The sequence below is a fragment of the Zonotrichia leucophrys genome, chromosome 5 (genome assembly GCF_028769735.1).
Source record: "Zonotrichia leucophrys gambelii isolate GWCS_2022_RI chromosome 5, RI_Zleu_2.0, whole genome shotgun sequence".
NCBI classification, from domain to species: domain Eukaryota; kingdom Metazoa; phylum Chordata; class Aves; order Passeriformes; family Passerellidae; genus Zonotrichia; species Zonotrichia leucophrys.
The window spans coordinates 6,803,788-6,823,663 of record NC_088175.1 but is presented as its reverse complement, the minus strand read 5'-3'; the positions used below and the strand labels follow the sequence as shown (position 1 = coordinate 6,823,663).

Below are 19,876 nucleotides of genomic sequence, written 5' to 3'. Positions count from 1 at the left end.
AACTCACAAAATGAGGCTTCCCTACTTATTCCAGAGCAACACACCAAAGAAAAGTTTCAGCCTGCACATCTTTAGGTTACTTAGATGGTAACTTCGGCATTGTAATGAACAACCTGCACAGCCAGTGGGAAAACCATTGGAATTTTGGTAGCAGCTGTAGTTTTATCTCCACAGAACCAAAGGAGGATAGCTCCTTGTTCATTAGTACCCATCACCTCAGCAGGATGTATAACAAATGTAAAGCAAATGTTAGAAGCTCAGCTGTGAAAACTTTGAATATATCTATATGGCTGGACTGATCAATAGGTCAAAGTATTTTCAGCAGTGAGGAGATTTTAGGAAATGTGCAAGTGTTTTCACTGTAAGAGTTAACTCAGATGTAATCCACATTTGTACAACAAAACACTTCCTCTGAGAAGTCTGGATCTCGGTGCAGTTTCTGTGATTATCAGGATGAGACTGAGATTAAAGAAGTCTCTTTGTTTATCATTTGGTTAGGAGTGGCTGCTGAAACTGGAATGATCTGTTTTCCAAACATGCCATAGCTGCAAATCAAAAGGTCCAGCCCACCCCTTCTTGGCAATGTGATGCTTATCTTGGCTTCTGTTGCCATGGAGATTTCCTTTCCAGTTAAAAGATAGGAATTCTCCATTCAGGGCAGACCAGTGGCTTGCAGTGCCCCTCTGAAGGGATGCAGAGCTCTGGCTGGGTCTCCCAGCACTGCAGTAACATCTGCTGACAGACCTGAGAGGGGATGTCTGTGCCAAGGACATCCCTTCTGAGGATATAAATAATGACATCCCCATGGGTGAGCCTCCTCAGGGTACCAAGGGTCAGCCCACCATCAGGGCAGCCATTCCAATATGCAAGTCTCATATTGCCCATGTTTTACAGAGCTGCTGAGCAGAGGCTTCCTTCCTGTGAGGAGGATCTGTGGTCAATAGTGTTTGCTAAGGTGGTGACCCAAATGGGCTGAAAATCTCTGAGACTTGTGCTGTGAACCTTGGTCAGTACTCACCAATTCTCACAGTGCCATTGTGTTTGTGTCCTTTTTCTTAAAGGATTGACTGAAGTTTACAATTCCCTGCATTGTCCATGCTCCTCACAGCATTACCTCTAAGCCTCTCTATAGACATTGATTTGTGCAGCTCTAGGTTTACTTGGGATTTTCCCAGCCATTTAGCTGTCAACACAACAGAGACAGATTTCAGGGTACTCTGTACCCATCTTTTCATGGTTCAGAAGAAAGCAGAGATGATCTTGATACAAGGAGGCTTAAAATGGCTTTGCCTGCAGCTACTCAGCACAAAGTTTAGCTGGTAAGGATGCATGCCATGATGCAGGAAGAAAGGATTTAGAGAAGTAAAATAGTGACTTCTGGCTGAGCCTAGAAGTGCCCCAGCATCTTCTCTGTCATGGTTTATAACTTTTGTCTAGTAAAGCAAAATAGAACAGGTTAAACTTGCTTTGCACCCAGGCAGTTTGTGGTTCAAGTGGAGGTGGTGTAAAAACTGATTTAAACATCAACACCTGCAATACCATAAAAGTTTGCACGGGTTCAAAAGCACTTGCATAACTTTCTGAAAGTAAAGGGGAGAAAGAATGTGGTTCAGGGTTTTTCTAGCCCAGGTGCCCCTGCACCACAGGCTGTTCTGCAGTGGTTGCTGATGTGGACAGCTCAAGGGAGACCCTAAAGGTTCCCTTTCCATAACTTGGAGACCATGAATAAATAAAAACAGCAGTAATTGCTGCTTGGATAACAGACTTATCATGGTAAAAATGGGTTTGTTCCTCAGCTTCAGTTTTCATTTTTTCTCTTGATATGGATTATTGAAATGTTAATTCACATGAATTATTTTTCAATGACAACACTTCCACACCATAGATGGTGGTAGAGGGTTTCACAAGAGTTTATACAATCTGCTTCTCACTTTGTAGCTTGTTTTGCTTTTACCCATCACATTTTTGCCTGTTGTGTGTGTAGGTGAAAGTAGCCCATAAACTCTAGCTCTCTAACACATTCATTTTGGACTGAGGAAATGACCACCTCCCAGTACAATCAAATCAAATCTAAAAAAAAATCCACAGTAAGTAGGAAGCTGAGCTTCAAAAAGTGTTTCTATTGAGAACAGTATGCAAAAGTAGTCAAAATAAGCACAAACACATACACATGAACACAAGCACATACACATGCACGTATATGTATAAACCCCAAATTGGAAATTCACTGTGCCAAAAGAAGTGTCAGCAAATGTAGGTGGCGAGGAGAGAAATGGACCCAGAAATACATGAAAGGAAGTGTTTAAAGGATAAAAGAGGAACAGAGTCAGATCAATCTTTAGGCAAAACTGTAAGATAAAGGGAAGGGGAAATAAAAAGTAGGGAAAATTATTCAAATTTGAAAATGATCTGATGAGCAAATGGTAACCTAACCTTGTTTGCAGAAAAAATACATCCAGACAGCCTGAACATTGTGAAGGATGAAATATTTTAACCTTGTAAATCTAGACTTGAAAATAAAATGAAGGGTAGGCTACACTATGCTGCAAAACTGCTCTAAGGATAAAATCATGTGAATTGATAAACAATTATGGTGTGTTGATGTATTTTTGTGTTGTTCATGTCATTAGGAGATACTCATGTGTGACTTCAGGTGCAAATATGTGCACTCATTAAACAAAGGTTTAGATTCTTGACCAAATAAGGGCCTCATGAAAAATATTCTGACTATATTGAACATGTCAGGTGTCTGTGCTCTACCCATCAGACAACAGCCCTAAGGCAGCAGGCCACCACTGAAGAGGGAGTCTGCAAAAGCCTCTATTTCTCTCCTTCCACTCAATCTCAAGCCCTCTTAAGGCCAATAAATACATCTAAAGTAAAACTCAGCCTTGGACTGACTTTCTTTAAATAAGAGAATTTCTTCTAGAGTGTAGTTAGCTTTGAAAAGTGACTCTTGAAAGAGTTGCTTCTTGTTCAAAAAATTTTTCTCTCTCTGTTGTCACAAGTTATACCAACTTTCTTATAAAAACAATAGTTTTTCCTCCAGTATTCCTGTTCAGAACACCCCTTCAGTCTGTAAAATGTCTTGCTTTTGGTGAAATAATTATATGTGTGGGCTAATCTCAGTGCTAAATACATGCTTTTATGAGTTTGCTTCTCATGCCTTAAAATAACTCTACTTTCTGGTAAAAGATATAATGGGGACCTCATCAAGTTGTTACCCAGGGCAAGGCCTCAAGAAAGAAACCCAAAGTGAACTTTGGAGTCCAGATGTGATTCCAAGTTTGGATTTTGATTTTTTTAGATTTTAACTTACAAAAGCTGTGTTGACTATGTCAGAAAAGGGACCACAGCAAGGAATATGAAATCCCCTCTCTTTTCAGTCACTTTTCAAAGCTGAACCTATGCTTTATTGCTGTAATTTTCAAATTTAGTTAGCACTGTTCTCCCATTGAGAAAAAAAGAAAGAGGCCATCTCTGAATGTTTGTAGAGAGGTTGAAAACTTGACCATTGAGCCACACAAGTGACCTCCTCTCTTGAGTAAAACTGGGGAAGCCTAGCAACAGCACAGGCAATTCTGGATAAATTAAGACAAAGACTTTCAGAAAGGTTTACAAAAGGATAGTCATTCAGCCTCTTGGAAAAGAAAATTGCACTTTACAGAAAAGGAAATTTAATAACAGAGATGTTCTCCAGTGTACAAGTGGGATCTTGTTTCACAGGGCCTATTCATCTATGGGGGGATGAATTTCTCTCCCTGTGCAGTGAATAAAGGAAGAGACACATAATTGAAACTAATTCTACTTCTTTGTTTTTCTCACATTGATTTTCCTCTGTGACATGTTGCTGACAAGCTTTTGGATGACAGGTTTTTTTTCAGACATTATCCTTCTCCAGGCTGACAAATCTTGATGTTCAAGTTGCAGGATGCCTTGCTATTCTCAATAGAAACATTTTTAAAGCTCACCTCGTAAAATATTTTTGGCTTCCATTATGATATGTCTTCAGGGGAGTAATCACTTGCCTGAAACATAATTTTTAATATAAGTTTTCTTCATAATATGGTACAATGTTCCATTAGAATATTGGAAAGTCAGTTCTGCTAAATGTGGTGCTCTGGTATGAGTGCTAGACTTGGCTGTGAGCCCCTGGCCTGAGTTTCAAAGGGTGCTTAACTCATTGGTGCCCAGTGCAGTTGATAAGAGGCTTTCTGCTGACCAGGAAGCCCATCTGATTTAACAGAGTGGGATGGACAGCCCCTCTGCTGTTTTATGGCAGCTGCCCAAAGTGATGCTGCAAGAGAAAAGAGCACCAGTGTTCCCTGTCCTGGAATGTAATGAAGCAAAACTACATCAGGAATGAAGTTACTTTCTGTGGCTGTGCTCTAAGTGAAAAAACAGGAAAAGTATTGTTGACAAGAAAACTATATGGCGAACCTCCCGACTGCTCTTGATAGATGTGTGTAGATTTCAAAATCACCACGACACCTGCATATTTTAGTCTCATTTTGAGAAGTATCCCCAGTTAGAGAAGTATTTAAGTTATAAGACCACACTAGGCTGTTTCCTAATTTGAGATCTTACAGACTCATTCTGTTTAAAATTTGCATAAAATGGTTTGGTTGACTCAGCTTATCGGTGGTTTGTGTCATTGTTTTGGTTTGGCTTTTGCCTTCCACAAGGAATGAAAAATATTTCTTTGGGTATTGCCCTGGAATGATTTATTCTGAATTTCATTTTGAGTCATCCAATGAATTAATCAAATTGTTCCATTAAGATATCAGTTTAAGAAAGGCTCACAAGACATGCAAATACATTCCTGTGTAAGTAGATAATTCTAGTTACAGAAGTTTTGAGAACAAATGCAAAAGTGGGTATTAAGAATCATGATAAATTTTAGGCTAAGTCTACAGACCATTTTAATCAGTGCCAGGAATGTCAGGAGCACAAGCTTAACATAATTTATCACTAACATTAACTAGTTTCCCAATTTGCAACAGCACTGTACCACAGTTACAACAGTTTAAATAATAGCTTTTCAGCATCACTCCATTCTGCTTGAGACTAAAAAGGAAATTATTTGCTGTACTATAATGCAAAATGCCTGAATGTTGTTTCAAAGCTGAACATAGTCTCAGGTTTGAGTCATGGAGACCCAAATTCTATTCTCTTGTATCAGCACAATGAAGTCTAAACAAAGAAAATGTGCAAAGTCACGAAATAAAAGATTTATCTATATATAGAGAGTATAAATAATAAATGTATATATATGTAGTGGGCTTATAACTTTTGTGCATGTAATGCCATATGGCACTACCCCACATGTATGTTTATGCATAAATAATGTCATATTTGCACATATATAGGTGCATTTCTGTTTGCATATTTGCTTTTAGTACAGAGGCATCTTACATATCACATGTAAATAACTTTATGTGGCATGCAATATATATTCAGGTTAATGAAATCTATATATTAAATACATAACACAAGGTGTAATTAATAAATAAATCATGCATGTTTGCAACTGTGTTTGCTTTTACTTACATACATCTTTAATACAGTCACTCTTAAAATGCCAATAACTCTGTTTATTTCAAAAAGTTCATTACTAACCTTCTCAGTTTTTCAGTTACTTTTTCAAGTTCCTCCTGAGCACGTCTCAATTCTATTTCAAGATACTGACGTGTAGAGTCAAACTCTGTTTCAAGCATTTCCAGCTTATGGGTAGTGTACGATAGGCGCTTTCGTAATTCCCCCTTCTGTTCTTGCAAAGTGCTAGAAAAACAAAGACCACAGCTGTAGAATTTAGCTGCTCTCAAAAAGCTTTTCATGATCCACTCTTTGACCATTTCCCTAGAGTATAGCTTGGCCTCCAGCCAGAAAAGTGTGGTTCATTTGTTTACTGCACTTTGAAATTCTTCTGATTCAGACAGCTGACTATCTTCCATCTGTCCTTTCTGGTGCATTTACTGCTACTATCTCATTAGCCAGAATGGAATACGTTGTGAAAGTATCTTCATTAAAATACAAAGCACAGTTTAGAGTTTGGTTTCACACAGGACCTTCCATTTAGGATTATCATACCATACTATGACTGAAGCAGCAGGTCTCTATAGAGCAGCAACAATAAATTATTCAAAAATATTTCCTTGCCTAAAATACAAATTAAAATTCTGTGGAGGAAGAAATTTTTGTCTTATTTGATTCCTTTTTTTAAGACCTTATTGTTCAGCATTTCGTCTGGAGAATGGTAATTTATAATATAACAATTTTAAGGTTGTAGATCTTTCCAATTTCCCCCCACTTATTTGGGAGCCAAGGCTTTCCAGACTCAGTTGTAATCCCTAATTTTTCACAGTTCTTTCAGCACTTATGCCCTGATTGTAAACTATCTTCAGCTACACTCGTACACAAAACAAAGCAGGAGACTCAGGAGAGCCGCTTGGCATATGCCTTCTCATCTGCACAATGGAGTTTTTTGTATCTTTGTCTATTTAGTTTGCAAGCTCTTCAGTCTTCCAGCATGTTTGCCAGTTGAACAGCAGGATGGGATTCCTGCCAGAGCTGGGATCTCTGAGGGTGACTGGAACTTGGTTCCTACATGCAACCTCATAGTGGAGCTGATCTCTGGCTCCAAGAGGCACCTCTGAGGCGCTGTGGAACTGGGGTCTGCCAGCACCCAGACACAAAGTGCTGCCACGGGACGCACTGTGAATTGCCTTGCTTTTTTTTTTTTTTTTTTTTTTTAATCATATGGTAAAAATAGTTCTTCATAAATGAATGGCAAATCTCGATTCCCTTTGATGTCAAGTGAGTGCTGCCATCAACTGCAGTGGAATAATGTTTTGGGTCTTTAATTAGACAAGAGAGTTGGGAACAACATGTCAGTCTTCAAGGAACACTTATCTGAGCTGTCTACAGCGTGACTGGCTGCTCCTCTAAAAGCTGTGATAGGAGCTCAGTAAGTTAATGCAAAAGCCTCACAATTGCTGCCTGCTTGATCCATGCAGCTCTGAGCTAGGAAACAGCCCAATGTTTGCCAACACGGCGCTCTATTTCAGCTGCACACATTGCGTGGTCGCAGTTATACTTAGATTACCACTTGTGGTTAAATTCCCTTAAAATAATATACTCTAATTCAGACATTTAATGCAGCTCCACTTAATATAACCATTTAATTTTTGTATTTCGCTTGGTGAATTAAACTCCAAAGTTACCTAGGGAGCTGAGAACCCGTGCTGCTCATTTCTACATGTTCTCATTGATAATGTGGCCCCATCATACCACCTTTCACTCGCTCTTCTTCTCGCCTGTTCCTGCTACTCCTCTGCTCCTCTTCCTTCCTGTAGCCTGGAAACTCAGATTTTCTTCTGTAAAGTGGCAGTTACAGTGTCAAAACTGTTTAGAGTGAAAAGAGATATGATCTCAAGTCTTCTGTTGGTCTAAAAATCTAACTGCTAGGATTTGTACAAGAAAACGGACTGCAGGTCCTCCAGCTATGATTTTGGATAAAAATGCCCAGGCTGAGGCTGCTGGACAAGTGCAGTTAATGCAAGTTAAACCAGATCAGGGAAGGTTAGAGCATCCTGCTGCACTGGGAAGTTTTGGACATAGGGAGTGCAACCTTTGTGAAGAAGAGGAGATATTGAGGTACAAATATAATGGTAATGCCAGGAATGTTTAAGTTAGTAATAGCTGGAGACTGCTTAGTAAAAGAGGAAAAAGGGGCAAGTTAATCACCTCCAATAACTTTGTTTTCTGCTTGCTCATGTAGGTACTTCTTGCTTTGGGTCTCAGTTGAGAGAAGATTAAGCAGGATCAATGAAGTTGCTTCTGCACAGACCAGTGTGCCTAAGCCTGTCTATGTGGGGAAATTTGGGGTTAAAAATCTGAGTTCTCTATAAAGCTTGATCCTGAAGTGGAAGGCAGTGCTGGTCTGGAATGCCAAAATGTGGTTTTAGATTCAGATCTGTACAGTTTGGTAGGTTTTTGCAGGCTGAAGCTTATGCTAGAAGGATAAACTTTCAGCTCACTTTCTCCCTCACTTTGAAGTATTTGAATTCTTGAATTCTTAGCTTTCAGAATGAGATTATTCAATCCATTAAAATCAATGCTATTCCACTGAGGTTTACTGAAACACTCTATATACATGGACTCTTCCACATGGTGTTTTGAGTGGTAAACCACAGGTGTAACTTTGTTCAAAAAAAGAAAAAGCTCCACTGATTAAAGCATAACTCAGGCAGCTTCAAAGATGAAAGCTATTCTCAACCAGCAAACCAAAATTCTGAAAAGATCTATTTATTTGCACCCATGCTGGAAAGATGGGGTGACATTTTTAAACTCTCCCAAACCTAGGAAAATGCCTCCTCACTGTGTATTTTGAGTCATCTGGTGCATGTTAAAACAGCCGGTTGTTTTTAAGAGGATATATAATTATTTTTAGATAGGAAATAGTTCCTGATTTATGATGGGATTATTTAAGATACAATAGTAGATGCATAACAGTGAGCCCTTATTAAAATACAAGTTATTAGATGGAAAGGAAAGAATTTTAGAAGGAAAGAAATTAAGTTCTGACACGAATATGCTGAGTGGCAAAAAACTTACAGTCACTTTTATGGAAGAAGAAAAAAGAAAGAGAGAAAATACTCCAGCTGGGAAAGTGTTAAACCATCTGTTTTAATATCCATCTTGAGTCAAGCAAGTTCTGGAAAGAGAGCTAACTTTAAGCAATGGCACAATGAAACTTATGCTCGTGAATGGCACAACAGGGAAATTTTCCCAAATCTTAGAGTGTAACCATTGAATGGGTACTAATAGCTGTAACACGGAGAGCAGATTTCCCAGGATTCCCAAGATGGCTTTGATTTCTGCATGATTTGATACATTACCAGTTCGAGGTAAGCCCTGTTGTTTTCTCTTGATTTTGGTTCTATATGAACAAGTGTCTAAGAAGCAAAAACAAAGCAATGAGTGAAACAGCAGAAAGAATTAGAGGATGTAATGTATCAAATCCTGCATCTCTAATAATAGGATGAGAGTTTCAATTTTTGCTTTGTACTAATCTAAGGTACTTAATGAGATTTTTCTTTGTTTTGCTGGGGTTTTTTTCATATATCATAAAACAGATGATCTTTCTTTGGAAACCTTCCCCTTACTATTATCTTCCAGTGTTACCACATAATGATGTGTTGTGCTTTTTGTTCTGGAAATCTGAGTTTTTCATGAGGAGGGCTTAATTTTGTTCTGTACCATTGTAAACTTGATAGTAATAATTTAATCAGAGTTGAAAAGAGGGAAACATGGAGTCACAAAGTCAATCATTTAGCATTTTCCCTTTTCTTCAATCCAACCAACCAACCAACTCTATAAATTAGCTGCATTTTGTTTCTGCTTTTCATATACCAGTTAATTAGAAAAGTTCATTGCACAATTTTTTAATGCTACTAAATCACTATATTTTGATTAATAATTTATGTCCATGGGGATAACTGATCTCCATGGTTCTTTAGTTTTATATATATGTAAAACTAAGAAAATAATTAAATGGAAAAAAGTACAGCCAGGAGAAAGGACAGGACTTATTTGCAAACAAAAAGTATTCTGGTAGTGCTATGTCTTAGAAAACACAAATCCCGCATTCCATGGTCTTCCTGAAACTCTGACAGCTTTAAGGAGTATGGAATTACAGGGCGGGCTCAAAGGTCCTGTAGATTATTCCACCTTTAGCATAAGGGGTTGCCTACTTCTTTTAATGATCTCTAATATTCTGCTCCTGTGACAATCAGTGGTCTGCAAGTCATTACCCACTTTGCTTCATTAAAATATTTCTTTAATAACAAGGACAGTAAATACAATATTAAATATTTAGATTGGTGAAAGAAAACCCCTCAAGGGAAGCTATTTTCAAGGTTAATAAAAACAGGTCTTTAAACTTTCCAAAGTGTTGTTTTCATTGATTAGCTCTGTTTATATTCATTAAAAGTATAAAATAGATGAAACATATATTTGCACAGAAATTTGTGCTCACAAACATTATCTCAGCCTGCAGCTGCTGGTCAGGGTTAATCTGTAGTGCTGGCTGGAGAAGCTCCAGGTGAACACATTCCCACTGGATTTCAGACAAAGCTGAGATGCCACATGATAAGGGCCTATTCTGAGGAAGGTGTGCTGGCAAACAACAGGTTTTCATTGTACCTGTCTGATCTTCTGCCAGCTCCCCTGCCTGGCAGATGGGCTGATGACAAAGGAGTGCTGGCATGCAAAGCTGGGGCTGCTCAGCTGCCTGCAGGCCAGATGATTTCTGGAGCCTTCTCCCTTCAGTGTCCCACAAAGGGTGCTCCCTGAACCTTTACTCCCTAAGAGTGATGTCTGTGGGTCTGCCCCATCAGTGCAGCATTGCAGCAACCCCACATCTCCACCTCACTGGCCAAACTGCTTCAGCAGCCCTGTCTATGTCTCCCTGCCACTCCAGGGCTCTGGCTTTAGATGGTTCTGCAATGTTGTTTAAAACCAGAGCAAACCCTTTTTTCTGAACTGGGGAAATTTTCTCTGAATGGACTGATGACATTCCTTCACACTGTTCCTGAAGTGAGTGAAAAAAAAAATTGATTAATGGTTTTGGGAGGGAAATTAGCAGTGAAAAGAATGTGAAACAAGGGCAAGATAGATGCCCATGCCATATATACTGAAAAACATCCATATCAAATGTTCTGATTTCTGGCTGGTGAAACAGTCATTTTAATGCAGCTGTGAAATCCTAAGTAGAAGTAATTGCATTTTGTGGGTAAAAAGCCTGTCTTGGAAGAAAGAATGTGTAAGAAAGAGCTAACCTGGACTGGGTTTTGGAGTTTTGAACATGGCTTTGACAAAGGCTACACCACTCAAGAGAGTCAAGGCAAGACTGAGCTTGCCTACTGCTGGTCAGTTCTGGCTCCTGTTAGTCAAGAGCAGGCACCACCAGGATGAAATGAATCTGACCTATTTTAGAAGCCTACTTTTAGATGAGCTGACGCAAATCTGGAAGTCTCCATTTCCGTTCCTTACAAAGGGAATCGAGTCAAGCATCTCAGACGCAGACAATCACATCTCATCAGATAACTCCCCCTCTTCCTGACTCAGTTCTGTGTGTATGACATGAGACAACAGTATTTCCTTTCTTGTTTGCTTAGATGGCGTGGGGGCCTACAAAAATGAACCACTAAATGCTTCTAAATTGTTTATCAGATCTGCTTCATGTCTGTGATGTGTCACATTCTAAAAAAAACCACACTTCATAGGATCAGGAGTTTGGAAGAACTGGGGAAAATTTAAATAATGTACTCTGAACAGAATTTCAAAAATATTGTTCAAAAATATTATTAAAAAATACTGGGTTACTACTCAATGGAGTTGGGCTGCATTGGCAGCTTGATTTTGAAACTTCCCAGGAATTTTGGCTCCAGCAGCTCTTGATGACCCATGTCTGGTAGCCTGGATTACCCAGGATTTTTCATTCCAGCACATCTTTGCTGGACATGACTCTGGAATGGGTCTGCATGTTGCCCAAAGCAGAAATGAAGCAAGAAGGGCACCCAAACCCCAGCTTAGGACGAATAGCTTTGAGATGACAGTTGTGACATTGAATCTGACCCCTCAACAACGTTTTTTGAAGTTGTAGTTGTTGGGAAATGAAGTCAAAGCATTTTACAAGTGTTTTCTAGATTAATGAAAGGTTTTTAATGAAGCAGTAATTGGATTTCTATGTTAATCAAGTTTTGATTATGTGTTACATGCTCAGGGTCACCGTTTCAAAAGGTTAATGCCAAAACTATCTTTCTTGTCTGCAGTTTTGGTGTCTAAACTTGCTCTTGCCTTGTCTGATTAGGAGAGGGATGGGATCAAATTACAAAGTCAAGATCCAGAGTCTGAGAATCCAGCTACAGACTTGAAATTATAAATTTTATTGGGGAAAAAGATTAAATGCTGCAGCTCAGACTCAGAGTCAAGTTAGCAAATCCCAATTTTCTTGCCCTCTTTATTCAGAGGTTTTATTTGTACTAAAGAAATTTGTTTATGCAAAGATGTATCCAAGTTCTGCAATAGGCATTTTCCTGTAAATTCAGGCTCACTCAGACTTTGTTCAGCTTACCTATTTTTTTAAAAAAATATTTTACTAACGTCTGTCAGGATTTTTTCATTACAGCACATCCACCAAATTTCTCCATTACTTTTGAAGAAATTACTTGTATTTGAAACTTTGGAGTATGAACAGTTTGCCTGTCAAATTGCAGGCAGATCTCTCTTTCCTGTAGGTATATACACAAACATTTGAAAGATTTTGAGGGAGTTTTTTTTTGGCAAGTATTAAATAATTTGAATTTTCTTTGCAGTACGTGCTTTCAAAATAAACAACCTGAACTGGGTTTGGACTATGAGAAGGAAGGCCTGTACATATGTTTCAGAACAAATGTGTGGGTGATCCAAATCTGGAGCTCAGATAGCTTCCAAATGACTGATGGACATAGAAAACAAGTAACAGAGTCCTTTTCTTAGGTTCCAGGCATTCTGGCAGGATTTAAACCAGAGAAGAGTGACCCTTTATCAGAAAAATTAAAGGGAGTCACTTAGAAGGGAGGTGGGGAAAGGAAGAGATGTTCAGCAGTTGAAGTGCCAAGTGCTGTGGGATTGTTCCTTAGCATGAAAACCTATTTGAGGCACCTGTAGAGCTCATACAGCTACTTTAAAACAAATATATCACTGAATATTGGAAGGTAACTTTTCTTTACTTTGGACATGAGTACCTCACTCTTTCATAATTCACACAATTAAAAATTCAGACCTGACAAGATATATCACATGGTTAAATGTGTCTAAACTGTACTGGCTTTATTCATAAGAGGTAGAAAAGAGTGATCTCTCTTTAAAATGAAACTGCATTATGCTTTGGTTATAATGACCTGACAGTCCTGCATTGCAGGAGGGTGACCTCAGTAACAAATATCAGAAGCCCACAGACACATCTATCCAACAAGAGCATCGAGTATGAACTGTAATATCAGGTGATTAAGATAAGAAAATTTAGTTATGTGTTGACATGCAAAAAACCCTTAGAGGACCATCTGTCAGCACTGAGTTGTCTTAAGTGAATGCCATTATTGTCAGTGAAATGTGACAAGATTTTTAAAATGTACTCATAATAAAGGCATACAAGTTTTCCTTTATTTAAAGTTGATATCCATAACCTAAGGCTCTGAATGGGTTGAATAGAAGTACCAAAAATAAAATTTCACCTTTCAGAAATAGACACTAAAGGTGTTTTGATTATTTTAAATGAAGTTTTTCAGCAGACATTTTTGATTCCCCCAGTGTACTGAAAAATACCAAGGGCAAATGAAAATGAATCATGAGGATCCAGACCTGTGAGCAGGGAGTGTGTAAATGTGCAGGGCACTAAGCAAGGGTGCAGAGCAGCCCTGGAGAAGGAAGAGTGTGGGTTTACAAACCAGGATGTGCACTGTCACTGCAAGGGCTGAGCAGAGACTGGAGGGCTGAGCCAGCTCTCTGAGGACTGATTTAATACCTCTGCTAACTTGATTTGGAGCTGGAATCTTCCAAACACGCTTCTGTCTCCTGTTAATGAGATGACCATTTCTGCTTATGAGACACTTCTGAGGTTGAATACCTGAGTATGTGAGAAATGAATGCAGAGCACAGCAAAACAGCAGGAGCCTTGTGCTTGAATTCAAAGATGACTAAAGCAGAGGGAAAGAGTGGAAGCAGCAGAAGTTGTTACTATGATCTTTGCCTTCTTCCAAGTTGCCTCCTAGCACCCCTGTTAGGCTCTCCTTGAAGGGGAAACGAATTGTTTTCAGCTCTGGCAGGTAAACTCTTAGTAGCAGTGGCTTAAATGGAAACCTTTAGGCTCAGTATGTAATCCTAAAAAAGTTAATAAGGACTGTGTCTGTTCAATTTGTTTCTCTGTATTGCTAGAAAATGAAGGGATGGAGAGCTGGAAAATATGGGTCCAAGAGAAGAAAACCAGTATGGGATTCCAGAAGGAATAAATGCTTTCTGGCTTGTTCTCTAGAGGTAGCAAGGACATGGTATTTTCCTACCGTAATGAAGGGCTCCGTTCATGTTCGTGCCCTGCTTCATATTCTCTGCATTATTCAAATGTTGCCTAGTGCTTGGAGAACATCTGAAATGAATCATCTGGTTAAACTGGGAGAGAAGGAAGGAAACCTCTGGTGTGGCAAACTTCAGACAGCATTTGTGCAAGAGAGCAAAATCAGAATGAACCTGACCCTTCCTAGGGATTAAGGGATCTTCACTGCTTTCTGTCCAGACTCTGCTGATCCCATGAGTCTGGAAGAAGGTTCACCCCTGCAAGAGCTGCTATTTCCTGGCTTCCCAGAGGCTGATAAGCTTGCACAAAATGTTTGGGCAGCAGAAATCGTGAGTTGCAGTGTAAAGTTGCAGGGTTCAAAAGGGTAAGAAAACCAGCAGCAAAGGCTGACTGCAACAAATATGATGTAACCCAGGCCACTGAGCGGGGGGGTTGGCTCAGACAGAAAGTTATTTGAAGTTGTTGAGCAGTTGTTGTCTGCTTTTTAATGTCTGTCAGAGTCCTACCCGTCTGCATTGCATCTCACCAGGGAATCCAGACTACCAAGAGGTGATAAGAAAGGGGAAAAAAATAGTAAGGTATTGAAAAATTGAGGAAGCAAAATTAGAGGTAGACTTCAATTTGTGATTAGAAAGCTAAAGAGAGCTCTCCAGATGATTAAGCAGGCTGCCTTCAGTTGCAGTAGCTCTCCTTACAGCTTTGAGTGGCCAGCTTCTAGATTGCTTTGGTTTGTAGTCATGGATAAGCACTCCCTCTGGAAATTACTGAGAGCAGCCTGCCACATCAGCTCACAAGCTTATAAAGTTATATTTTAATTGTGTTATTAAACCTTTCTCACTTTTGTTTTCGTCTGTTTATTTCCCCGATTCATCTGGATCAAGCTGTGCTGGAACAGAAGTGTGGTTCCTCCTGAATTGTGCACTTTATGTGTAATAGGAATGTAATGAGAATGGGTGAAGCCCACTGGCCAGAAGCAATTTGAAATTGATCTTACTCTTTCTATTAAAGGACTGAGGTTGGAAGTATGGTAGGGGAATACTGGAGAAATGTGCTTTAGCAGTAGGGATAGAATTTTGTTCCTATTTTATTTGGTATAAAACACCCAGACACAGGTTAACGGACAGAGGTTATAATCTCTGCTCTCATCTACACTATTTCCTTCCTTTCCCAATCCTTTTCTCTTTCCTCTGATTTGAAATTCATCTTTGTCTTGCTCAAGGGACTCATTTAGGTATGTTGGCCTAACACTTTCATCAGAAAGGTTATGCTAAGCAGCTGAAAAAATCAAATAAACTCTTCTGGCTCATGAACCAGTCAGACGGAATTACTACTGGGACTGGAGATGTTATGGCTTTTTTCCTTTATGAGCAGTGTATATTACATTATTTGAGCAAATTACTGCATTCTCCTTTTGACTATATCTGTTACAGTTGTGTTCTGATCCTCTTTTGTGACAGAAGTCATGCCAGACAGAAGCTCCTGTTGTGTCTCTATCTTGAATCCATAGGTGTTTGCCTTTAGAACAGTGCCCATCCTTGCCAGATATTACTCCTAAAGAGCCCAGGAGGAAATGCTGCCCCTGCAGACACCTCCAGAGGGGATGGGTGCAGTCAGTTCTGCTGCAGCCTCTGCTCCCTGGCACTTGTCTCCTCACACACAGTCCCTCTGTGACATTGCCCAAGTGTCCTGCCAGAGGGGTGAGCCCTGGGCACTTTTCTGGAGGGCTTTCTGGCAGTAAAATAGATCATTAGTTTGTTAACACAAGCAAGCAATTACATTAAATAAATTAGCAATTTGATTTAATAGATTGATTAAATAATACTCCTAAGCCAGGACACACCCAAATTCTCAGCTGTGCACATGTAATTCAGATCCTGAGGGAAACTATTACTACACATAGACTCATGTACAAAGTGTTGAACAATGAGAGCTACTGGCTCGTACCTGAATGAACTTATTTTGCCTGAATATTTCAAGATATTTTTAGTTTTCCTACAATAACAAATGATCCTCAGCTCTTTGATCAACTTGATATTACAGCAAAAGAAAAGAAGGAAAGAAAGAGAAAAGAGTTGCCATCTGTCATCTGTGGCTAATTATTTCAAGCCCTACCTTGTTTTATACTGCAGCACACTATTTTGGGACTTGTTAACTGAGAAGTCTTCTACTCTGCAAGGGTATAAATGAGTTCACCTCTAGCAAGTTCCCCACGGCTCAGCATGTTGTGCCATCATTTCACACAACTTCCCTCCCAGCTGAATGCCATAATTTATTAGTTCAGTATTTTATCCTGCTCCCCTGGCTGCTCTGGCTTTTCAGTGTAAGAGTATGGTTTGTCACCTTTATTTTTTGTGGCTGTATGGGAAAGGAGAACAGAGAAAGTTGGAACAGGACTGCATGCCCCCAAACTCTTGTTACCAGCCCTGCACCTTGACACCGGCTTTTGGGTAGTTTTTGGAGTGAGCCAGCAAATGAAAGATCTCTCTGCAGATTTGGAGGGTCACATTCAGCCAGCAGGTGTTCATGGAAAAGCTGCTCACATTCTTCCTGTGAAAAGCACTGCACAATGTGCTCCTTCAGAGGGGACCCAGGAGCCCTTTGATTCCACTCCCTGGCAGATGTTGCACCTCAAGGACCTGTACAGAGTGAGGAAGCAGATTCACTACTCCAGATTTCCCAAAAATTCCTCTTGTGCCCTGAGATGTGGATTATATAAACACAGGCCATATTTTTTTTTTTTTTTTGGCATGTTATAACTGAACTATAGCATTCTGGGTCAACCAAAACTTAGGTTTTTACTAGAAATCTCTTGCTGATACTGTTACTGCTTTCTCATTAGTTTTTAAAGGTTAAGGTGCATCAGGCTGGATAAAATAGAACCTATCCTCATTTTGTAAATACTGACACTTGTCATACTCACTATTTTTTCATTGTACCAAACAAACGTTTGGGATTTTTATTAGTTCCTTCAGTGAGGTGCTATTTTTCAATATAACTAGAAAGCAAGTTTCCAGATATTGTTTTACAGTCTGGATATGTTGAAACACTGATATTAAGATCTGAGTTACTCTAGAGGAAAGAAACAAGCCAGCTTTCAGGAAATACAAAAATGTCTCTAAAAATTTAGATCCTTGTGAGCTTTTCAAAAAGCATGTAGGAAAATTGTCTTTCAATGGCAATTCATTTTTTTTTTTTAATGAAATGGGTAAATGGGTTGAGCTAAAAGTTTGGATTTGTGCATTTTAAGTTGTATTACTTGGACATAAACTGTGGTATTGTCCTCTACAAGAGTAAGCTTTTTTTATTCCATAAGTAAAACTACAAGTAGTCTGTGGCTGTAGGAAAAAAATTTTATTTTTAGTGAGCCCTATGGAAGGACAACTAAATATCGTCCCAAGACTCAGAAATTCCATGTAGACATCCATTTTAAAACAGAATGTAAGATCGAAATCAGTGATTACACCATGGATGTGTGAATTTCTTCCGATTTTAAAGGACTTCCAAATATTCAACCAAGTTGGAATTAGGGTTGAACATTTTGTAAAAGAGTTTTTTATGCCTGGATTGTGTTTTACTTCACTGGTCATCTCTTGATTTTAGCAAGAACAAGCAGCAGAGCAAAGCTATTTTTGCATTAAGATCTTCTAAACCCAGGTAAGAGTAGAGTGTACCTGCAGAATCCCAGGGGAATGAAAAGCAGGAATTCAAACCACTTTTCCAAGATTGCTGGGGTTTTTTTACTACACAGAGTGTAGACCGTGTGAAAAAAAAATCAAAAAGAATCTCACTTATGTCTTTCTTACACTATCAGCACTCCTTAGATGAAATGTCTCACACATTATCATCTTATATTTAGAGAAAACCAATAGACTGCATGAACCAATCTGAAGCTTACTCTGTCTTTATTTTTTTAACCTAATCACTTTTTTACTTTGAAATATATTACAGTATTTCATATGTCATTGAAAGGTATAGGACTAGTGAATGAATTTCTTCTACATACCTGCCACTTGAAATAAAGTCAAGCAAAAAGAATGGACAGTGAATTCAGGAAAAAAGTTGAAAATAATTTAAGCAGAATACAGAAAACTGAGTCATTACTTAAACTTATACTACATGTTGCATAGAAATGTAAACCAGAATCAGTTATAACTCCCCCATCCTTTGAGTGTACTGTACTTATAACATTGAAAAATCCTTAGTTCAGGAGACTCAAGATTAATGTAAATCTGATAAAGGAAAGAGAATATATATACATACCAGCAATTAAGAAAGGAGGGTGAACTGCCCAGATAACTGTGTACCAACAGTGAAATGTAATGCACCTGCATTGTCAAACTACTCCATCAGAAAAAGAGATTCACTGGTAGTAGGCAGCTGTGGATTTTGCAGCTTCTTAAACAGCTTTCAGGTTTTTTTGCATGTTAGTAACAATTATTACAGGCTTGGCTGAGGCAAGCATCTAGAGCACTATAACAAACAGCTCTGCTGTTATATCCCTAATCCAGAAAACACAGTGGGGCTGAACAATGAGAGAGCACAGACTAACATGAAGAAATGAAACATTTTTACGGACATCAGAAAGTTAGAAAGAAAGCATAACTCACAAAACATCACTTATTAGTTACCTGTCCCAGAGAGTAGGTGAAGATTTTGCGAGCCTGCCCTGGAGAATTCTAGGTTGCCATAGGCAGGTTGGCACCCAGGAATTTCGTACCCTGTAGCATGAATAGAGGATAAACCATGGCTAGGTATGGCTCATAAGACATAAGAGTGATAACCCAGCTAGATTTGCTTTGTATCAGAAGGCTACAGCATAATTTGGTACTAATTATTGTTCAGGATATCTTACTTTAAAGCAGTGTTAAAATTACAAAACAGAGTGATGCTACAGCACACATATTTAGTAACTTGGCTGAATTTTGTAGGGCAGAATAAGCATTTACAATTGACCTTTTGATGGCTCTAAATGGGTGCTACTCCATCTATTTCAATGCAGAAGCATTTGGTCTTAAGATTTGTGAATCAAGCCCTTATATTTTTGCATTCTGAAAACATCAGCTTAAACAAATTTGTGCTTCACTGAAAGGGGGTCATCAAAATTTCTTCTGAGCACCATAGTGAGAACATTTTTAACAGTGTTAATTGAATCTGGGCTGAGGTTCAAGTCCTGTATACCAGGTTCTGTGCTCATCTACCAGCAGCAGAACAATAGCTGCAAAACATTTGCTGGGAAAGAAAAGCACAAAGAGAAGCAATCTGAACTAGCAAGAGAAGCTATGAATAACACACAGCAAAAGCAGATCCTGAGCCCAGGAGAAGGACGAAGCAGGCAAATTAGCAATGAGAACTGTTGCCCAACATTAGCATCAAGCAATGCTGGTGAGATTCACAACAGTCTGTGCAGTCCTTAGTCAAGCAAATCCTCACAGAGGTCAAAGGTGGTTTTTCCTGAGTAAATTCTGAGTAAGGACTACAATATTTGGCCATGCAGAACACCTCATACAGTATCGCTTTATTAATTTTTAATATTAGAAATACAACATAACATTCCTTGAAGGACAAACTCAGTAAAAATCAGTTTTTCCTGACGCAACCATATCTATATTTATGAAGCAGAATCTTTGCATAAACTTTCCCTGTGGTCAGTGATCACTACACATGCAGAAAATCCTACCCTCCAGTATTATCCATCAATTACCAGTGGTTACTGCAAAGTAGGGACCTTCTGTGTAACACATGTAAACATGAACACACTTT

General features: G+C 39.0%; 1 protein-coding gene across 12 annotated transcripts in view; it reads right to left on the bottom strand.

Moving 5' to 3' along the window:
• BEGAIN (brain enriched guanylate kinase associated) overlaps positions 1–19,876 on the bottom strand; it is a 158,683-nt gene that overhangs the window by 55,444 nt on the left and 83,363 nt on the right. For 5 of the 12 annotated variants that reach the window (XM_064715088.1, XM_064715091.1, XM_064715093.1 and 2 more), the window contains 3 exons: positions 18,745–18,834; positions 5,620–5,781; positions 3,972–4,028 (listed from right to left, as the gene is read on the bottom strand). In XM_064715088.1, coding sequence (XP_064571158.1) covers positions 3,972–4,028; positions 5,620–5,781; positions 18,745–18,834 — 309 coding nt within the window. The remainder of the gene's footprint in view (positions 1–3,971; positions 4,029–5,619; positions 5,782–18,744; positions 18,835–19,876) is intronic. The other 7 variants (XM_064715097.1, XM_064715092.1, XM_064715094.1 and 4 more) reach the window with 3 other exon arrangements.